The 8228-nt window shown below is 48.3% G+C and overlaps 1 protein-coding gene across 1 annotated transcript; it reads right to left on the bottom strand.

Moving 5' to 3' along the window:
- Positions 1 to 484: 484 nt before the first annotated feature.
- Positions 485 to 6340, bottom strand: LOC123078675 (protein trichome birefringence-like 38). The gene is made up of 5 exons (XM_044501261.1): positions 5888 to 6340; positions 5609 to 5780; positions 1359 to 1531; positions 1101 to 1259; positions 485 to 1009 (listed from the first exon to the last, which is right to left on the bottom strand). The coding sequence occupies exons 1-5, from the start codon at positions 6256 to 6258 to the stop codon at positions 718 to 720; spliced, it is 1167 nt and encodes a 388-aa protein (XP_044357196.1). The 5' UTR covers positions 6259 to 6340; the 3' UTR covers positions 485 to 717.
- Between the last annotated feature and the right edge of the window lie 1888 nt (positions 6341 to 8228).

The raw sequence follows: 8228 nt of genomic DNA, 5'->3' as shown, positions 1-8228 counted from the left end.
TGTGGAAGAAGCCATGTGGTGATGTTATCAAAATTAACGTTGACGCAACTTTTTAATATGAGACACTCTCAGGAGCGACAAGTGCTGTTGCCCGTGATGAAAGGGGAAACTTCATTCCTGCATCATCTTGGTTCCTTTCACACTCAAGTTGTGTTGACTCGATAGAGATTACCGCGATACGAAACGGTTTATACCTAACAGGAAGAACTGGGTGCAACAAAGTCATTATAAAAACATATTGCACGTTTGCCGCGGAGTCGGCGCAAAAAGTTGATGATTGCATGGGCTCGGACATAGCCACTGGTCTTGAATGCAAAGAGCTAGCACTGGACTTTGCAAATGTTTCATATGCCATTGCCTGCGGAAAGCAAATGAAGTTGCAAATGATCCTGCGAGGATTTCGTTTAGCGATAGATCTTCTAGTTTTGGGGACTCTACATTCCCCGATTTATTTCTCATGCCCTTGTAAATGACCTTGCGATTATTTAAGAAATAAAGTTTTATTGTTTTGATGTTTTAAAAGAAAAGACTGTCAACTTGAATTGTGAGGGGACAGCCGAAACATATTTTTCGGTTTGATTGTTCCACCCTGGTATTGAACACCACTTGAATCACCAATTTAAACACTCACCCGTAAATAAAAGAATTAACGTACTATGAAAGAAGAGCAGCATGACAAAAATTGCGGTCACGCATGTTCCACCCTTTGTTGGCCCCCTATGCAAGGAGCGACGCGTAGAGGATCTGGTTCCAGGTGTCGGGCAGGCCGGCAAGGCACCAGTGGCTGCAGTCGTTGCTGGGGTGGCCGCCGCTGTACGCCGACGGGTGCGCGTCCCTCCTCAGCTGCGACAGCAGCGTGATGTCCAGCAGGAACACCGGCTTGGACATGCCGCCGAGCGCGTTCCGCACCGCGCCCTGCGCCGGAAGCGGCCCGCCCGGGTACGTCGGCCCCGCGATCGGCTTCGTCTGGTGTGCGCAGCTGCTGGAGCTCTCCCCCCACTGCGCTCCACTGTGTAGTACGTAAATTTGAACAGGTCAGTGTTTTTAAACGTGGTACTACTACTCTATGCGGGAGTTGGGCTCGAGGGGTGTGGGCTTACTTGAAGTGTGTCGGAGAGATGCCCTGGAAATAGACCTTGGTCTTGGAGGTGTCCACGTTAGAGTCCACCCATCTGGCCCACGTGGACATCCCCTTGGAGAAGGCCGTGAGCCGGTCCATGTCTTTCATGACGTGAGCCCCATCTTGCACATAGTCCCATCTGGTTTCACGGAAGAGGAAATACAAATGCCGTCAATAAACACAAGAATGATCTTATGTACTAGTATGTGCTTGCGCAAGAAAGTGTAGTGCGTCTTACGGTTGGTCCTTGCCGGTGTGGGTCCACCAGTGCCAAGTGTTGAAGACGAGCATGTCGGTGCCGAGCCACGCGTCGCCGGAGATGGAGTCGAGCTTCAGCACCCGGCCGATGGACTCCTCGACGATGTCCACCAGGTAGGTGCTCCGGTAGTACGCCACCGACAGCCCGTAGTCCTGCACGAGACGGCAAGCGCACGTCAGCCGCCAGCGCGTCCGGCACCAGACATTGGTGGATCGCGCCGTGCACCTCGACGTACCACGCACGTAATTACTCCTCCATGCACGGTCACATCGGGCCATCAACCTGCACAAGTTTCTAAACCTGTCGGCGCCGATACGGCGGACGCGGCCATAAAACCGGCAGGTACACCGATGCATCTACCTGTGCGTCTCACTGTCGCGCTGAATAACGATGAAACGACAGGTGCGATGTCATCGACGCCGTAGCGGTGCCTGCGTTTGCCGGATAAGACCAGACGCGAGCTCGTGGACCATTGTTTTAGGACTCCTACTTGAGTGATTCCTTTTCCAAATTGCCCGTGACTTTACAAGATAGTGAACTGCAAAGCACCGCGATTGCCGATCGGGCGTGTGCTGTATATGGCAGCGGTCGCTCGTTATTCCCCGTACCCGGCCCCGCGTCATTCATTTTTTTTGCCGGAAATTATGGGTTGGCACTAGTCGCGCACAAGGGAGTGAGGCTAGGACCGGAAAGGCTAGCCAAGCTGGTGTAAGATTATTGCCCAGGAAACGAGTGATTGAGCTGCCCTCATCACCTGCAGTGCCAAGTGCCGTCTAGTGGCAAGAATCGGCACCAAACATATAGGTGTTTTAATGCACTGGACCATCTTTTTCCATCGAATGTGGTAGTATATATATTTTATGAAGCTGCTGCAAGTAGTATCTATACCCGAATATAGTGTGTGATTACTTTGAATGTTGTTCATTGGATGAGCTAATCCGGCGACCGGCGATACATAGATGATAACAGTACTTATGTTGGATATATTTTTGCGGGAAAAGTCAAGGTAGTATAAAAAACAACAGAAGTATTGGATATTATCTTTCACTCCCTGGAATTCTACCTCATAATTTAGAAGATTTCACAATAAAGCTTAAGCATAATGCACAAACCTCAAGACACAAACATTTCTCCTTCGTTCTAGAATCTTTCATATTTTAATTATTCAAACTTTTCTTTTAAATGAATTGATGTTCTTTGTTTTTTACTTTGTGCTTTACAACCCACAATATTCACGAACCATAAAACACATTGAAAATAGAAAATAGAATCTTCTATACTTTCACTATTCAAACACACTTTGAAGGACATTCACGCAAAGCCATTAGACCACGAGGCCATCTCAAAAGACATATAAGATATCGCACAAAACATCTCAGGCTCAATGATGTGGTCGTGAATTCCCATGAGGTTTGGTCAGTGAATTGCATGGCGTCCTAGTCGAAGTCTGCAGCTCGCGGACACCCTCACCACTATCTCCATTAAATCATGCCGGTGATCATCCATCATTGTGCTGATCGTATGAATGTAGTTCTTCCTTCTACGGGTGTTAGCCCTCATGTGAAACAATTCATGTTCGCACCCGCCTGCTTGTGGTTGTTGATCTACTTATGTGATCTTTCGAGGACCACATGGCCAATGAATCTCTGCTTCAAACGTTGCCGACCCATGCAACACTTTGCAAGAACTAAAACCCATTGTAACTATGACGAAAGACGAGATATTCCAATGTTGTTAAACAGTGGTTTGTTGTGTGTACGTGCGCGAGGTTTGGGGTGATGTGCTATGACAGATCAGACTGCCAAATCGTGCTCCGAGTACCTCTAGTGTGATCCTCTTGTGGTGGTCGGCCCTCCAACCGACTATCCCTCCAAAACTGCGGAAATGTCTTGACTCGGTGATCCTTTGCACTTTTTGTTGTATCTAGATCGAAATAAATTGTCGGGTCTTCAGGAATAGCTCTCTCATGGGAGCAGTTGTAGAGAACATTCGAGTGGAAGAAGGCGGGAAACATTAATATTAGTCTTAGGTGAGTGAGCCCTTAGTTGTGTCTAGGGCAGATTCGAGGTCCCTTGGGCTGCGGGCTTGTGGCACTCATCCTCAAACTTGTAATTGACAATTGCTTTTATCTTTCTTTTTTGAAACAAAGGCAAAAGATTTGCCCCGTGCATTGATTAAGAAGAAATTTAGAGGGTGTTACAAACGACATGGTGACACACAGTCTCACCCTCCTGACTTTAATTTACCCAAATGTTAGACACCTGCAATAGACCAAAGAGCAACCTCTTCCTTGAAGATGGAGAGTAGGATTGGTGGTGGCGTGGACTTGTGTCAGAAGACCTGTGAGTTACGCTCGTTCCAAATGAGAAATGACCCAAGAAGAGATCATAGTTAGGGAAGCCATGACCTTTCTGTTAGGTCGATAAGAGTCTTACATGCCGGTCCACCAAGCTTGGATGGAAGGAATGGTGCTCCAAGATGAAGGGTGAATGGAGTGGAGATGGAGCCACTCCTTAGTCATACCCTAAATCCTAATGGTGAAACATCACTTGAAGAAGAGATGATTAATGAATTCAGGCTCCCTCTTGCAAAGGGGACAGGTGGCACATTTTTGGGCACCCTTGTTTTTTGCAATCTATCAGCAGTCGAAACTCTATTTTAGATACCCAACCAAGTTGACCTTCAGGAAGGGGGGGGGGGGGGAGCTTTCCACACCCTCAACTCTGTGCGCGAAGTAACAAGGACAAGAAATCGCACCTTATAAGCGGAAGCCGCAGAGTATTGCCCGCAAGCCGTATGCTTTCATGTGATGTCATTCTCCGTACCCATAATGAGATAAACCTCACCCCAATTGGACCCAAAGGGAGACGATTTGGCGAATGTGCTCAATAGTCCAATTGTCGGGTGGCTTGATTTTGGAGAGCCGTGCACCTCTTTCATGGCCTCGGCCACTTTCCACTTCTTTCTAGTGGACACATCGTAAATCAAAGGCGCAGTCTCCCTAGGTCGCACCCCATGGGAGTCCCAGAAATGTGTCCGCTCTCAATTGCCAATGATTATAATGGTGGAGGTGTAGAAAACATTGCCAATGATGATAATGGCGGAGGTGTAGAAAAAGTCAAGATCTGCGTCATCACAAGGAGGGTTTCCTATCCCACCCACGTTTTATTGGGCTCCTTCTTTCCATTCCAACCGGTTTTGAGTTGGGTGCCGACTTGCAGATTGTTTCCGAGGGCCACACACCTGCACAGCCGCACGCTCCACCCTTGGACGTAGGAGTGGAGCAAAATGTTCACCGGTAAATCCCGCGAGACTGTCCCTGCCTGATGCGCTTGGCAGGACGCGGTGACCTAAGGTCTAGTACGTTGGGTAGTCCTAGTGTATATTTCGTTTTACTTTCAACCAGCAAACAACCTACATGAGTACTAATATGCTGTAGTTTCTTGACCATCGATCCATCACGTGTGCCTACAAGTCAGATTTAACACCCACAAAGTACCGATCTGGTGGAGCCAAGAAATTCTCATGTGCCAAGTCTCTCCCAAACGGAATCTGGAGTCTATAGAAAAAGAAGATTGCCTTCCATCTCGAGGAGCAAAGAGTTTGACCCTGGTTTGGTTCAGTGGATCACGGGATGATACCACCAATCAGCAAAACACCAAAGAAAGAAGTGGCAGGAGAGATGGTGGACACATGGTGCCCCTCTGCGCTGTCGCCCATGGCGTCTAGTTCCCACGCCCCACCCCCGCCCCACGATACGACTTCTACCATCACCGACCCCGCGCAGTCATGTGGTGTGCGAGTGCATTTGTCTGTGCAGGCAAGGGAAGGAAGCGGGTCGTGGGTTTGGCACTACGCTGGACGGATGGAGGAGCTACTTCTACTTGTATCCCTTCGCGCGGCGCGGGGGAGGAGACAAACACGCTGTTCCACCGGTGGTGCCCCAAAGCCAGCGGCCGGGACGCCAAAAGGCCAGCACAAAGCACGTCCCTTTTCCAAAGTGCGTGCAGCATAATCTATCAACCACTCGTCGTCAAGGAACTACCGGTGTCAACAAAACAGTTTGGCCAATTCATGCTTTCACAAGTTATCACTACTACTAGGAGAGCCTAGCCAGAATGTTGTGCACTACAGTACTTTCTTCTGTACTGGTGCTGATGCAATGGAAGGGAGGATGGCTAATGACTGACACCGAATCTTAGCTGGAACATACACGGGACGGCACGGACCTGAAACGTGACGGTGGAGACGGGGTTGCCCCTGCTGTAGCTGGTCCTGGAGGCCGGCGCGGCCGCGTGCAGCATGCACACCAGCGACTCCCATTGGTTCAGGCTGATGGAGTCCCCCACGAACAGTACCTTCTTCCCCTTCCATCTGCTCAGGAAGTCCCGCCCGTCGAACCTGGTGTGGCGGCCATGGCCAGGCCCAGGCATGAGCAATGCGCCACTTCGTTAGCGGCCTTCGTTTCTGACGAGATGAATCGGTCCCGGACTCGCGTTCAAACATACCTCGGGAGCTCGCAGGAGGCGGGGCGCCACCGGTACTTGAGGTAGAGCTTGTCAGGGCGGCCGTACTTCTGGCAGTCGAACTCCGGCTCCACGAAGGGGCAGCCCGCCGCGTCGTACATCGGCAGCGCGTCGTCGTACACCCAGCTGCCCTGGAACATGTTGCACGACGCCATCCCGCTGCCGGCGTGGCTCCCTCGCGGACCCGGTCGGTGCTGCCTCGTGCTGCCGTGCCTTGGCTTCGACGGCGGCTTGTGCCGGATGGCCAGGGTGGACGTTGACGTGTTCGCCGCGGCGGCGCCTGCGTGCAGCGAGCACGCCAAGGCGGCGAGGAGGAAGAGGCATAGCTTGTGCCGCGGCCGCTCGGGGGCCATTGCTCGCTCGGCGCTATGGAGCGACGAGCTGGGGACGGCGGGGCGGGGTGAGCTAGCTAACCAGTGACGGATTGTGAGCTTTATAAGGTGCGGGACGAGTTTTTTTACGCCTTTTATCCGGTCAGCTTTTCTGGGTAATATCTCGGGCTAGATTCTTGCTCACTCTCGCTTGCAGGTGGGGCTTGAACCGACGAAACGAGATTTCCTCGTCAGGCCGACGATGCTATGGCAATAGACATGGTGGTCCGGGCATTCCACGGCACACGATTTCATGGTGTGCAAGGTTCTAAGGCCTCTTTAATCCTATGGGAAGATTACCCATTTTAGGGCCTCTTTGATTCTAAAAAGATTACCGTTTTTAAGGCCTCTTTAATTCTAAAGACCCTAAAGATTGCCGTTTTTAGGGCCTCTTTGATTCGCAAGATTCTAAAAACACGAGAATAAAAAGACATTGAGTTGAAATGTCACGCTCATGTCAATCTTACAGGGTTTTGATTTGTTCGACTGAATCATAGAAAAAACAAAATATTCTTTAAAAAAAGTTTGAGTGGATACGAGAAATCCTATGGAAAGTCGTACAAAGAAATCATCATGAAAAGGGCGATGCCACGCGTCAGCCGATGGATAAAACAAAAACATCCACCGTCTCCAAAGCCATCTGATTGACGTAAAAACAGAGTCAGATATCCTCAAAACATGTGTGTCGCGAATTGTAACAAGCTGGTTGTTGCGATATTCACTCTGCAACATGAGCTTCGTTGCAAAACACCCTAAAGCGTATTTCCTTAAGCGCTATTTTTGCAACAGAGGCCATTGTTACAGAAATTTTATTTGCAATGTTGTGTTGCAGGAAAAAAAATCGTCTATCACCTTGTTCATCTTTTGCAACATAGATGATTGCTACCTCTTGAAGCATGCGCTGGTTTTTCCTTGAAGAGGAAATGGTGATGCAGCAAAGTAGCGTAAGTATTTTTCTCGGTTTTTGAGAATCAAGGTATCAATCTAGTAGGAGACTACACGCAAATCCCTCGTACTTGCACAAACAAATAAGAACCTTGCAACCAACGCGATAAAAGGGTTGTCAATCCCTTCACGGCCACTTGCAAAAGTGAGATCTGATAGAGATAATAAGATAAATATTTTTGGTATTTTTGTTGTATAGATTGGAAAGTAAATATTGCAAAATAAAATAAATCGGAAACTTATATGATGGAAGATAGACCTGGAGGTCATAGGTTTCACTAGTGGCTTCTTTCAAGATAGCAAATTCTACGGTGGGTGAACGAATTACTGTCGAGCAATTGATAGAAAAGTGCATAGTTATGAAAATATCCAGGCATGATCATGTATATAGGCATCACGTCCGTGACAAGTAGACCGAAAAGATTCTGCATCTACTATTATTACTCCACACATCGACCGCTATCCAGCATGCATCTAGAGTATTAAGTTCGTAAGAACAGAGTAACGCATTAGGCAAGATGACATGATGTAGAGGGATAAACTCAAGCAATATGATATAAACCCCATCTTTTTATCCTCGATGGCAACAATACAATACGTGCCTTGCTGCCCCTGCTGTCACTGGGAAAGGACACCACAAGATTGAACCCAAAGCTAAGCACTTCTCCCATTGCAAGAAAGATCAATCTACTAGGCCAAACCAAACTGATAATTCGAAGAGACTTGCAAAGATATCAAATCATACATATAAGAATTCAGAGAAGAATCAAACATTGTTCATAGATAATCTTGATCATAAACCCACAATTCATCGCATCTCGACAAACACACCGCAAAAAGTATTACATCGAATAGATCTCCAAGAGAATCGAGGAGAACTTTGTATTGAGATCCAAAGAGAGAGAAGAAGCCATCTAGCTAATAACTATGGACCCGAAGGTCTGTGGTAAACTACTCACACATCATCAAAGAGGCTATGGTGTTGATGTAGAAGCCCTCCATGATCG

This window comes from Triticum aestivum, chromosome 3D (genome assembly GCF_018294505.1).
Source record: "Triticum aestivum cultivar Chinese Spring chromosome 3D, IWGSC CS RefSeq v2.1, whole genome shotgun sequence".
Classification (NCBI taxonomy): Eukaryota; Viridiplantae; Streptophyta; class Magnoliopsida; order Poales; family Poaceae; genus Triticum; species Triticum aestivum.
The sequence above is the reverse complement of the archived record's forward strand: the minus strand, read 5'-3'. Positions and strand labels throughout refer to the sequence as shown.

What these genes read in the sequence shown, in the direction of transcription:
- LOC123078675 (XM_044501261.1), bottom strand. Translation starts at nt 6,258, where the DNA reads ATGGCCCCCGAGCGGCCGCGGCACAAGCTATGCCTCTTCCTCCTCGCC. An exon ending in GCCTCCTGCGAGCTCCCGAG is followed by an intron (nt 5,781 to 5,887) that starts GTATGTTTGAAC and finishes CCGCCACACCAG; the next exon opens with GTTCGACGGGCGGGACTTCC. An exon ending in TCTCCACCGTCACGTTTCAG is followed by an intron (nt 1,532 to 5,608) that starts GTCCGTGCCGTC and finishes CGTCTCGTGCAG; the next exon opens with GACTACGGGCTGTCGGTGGC.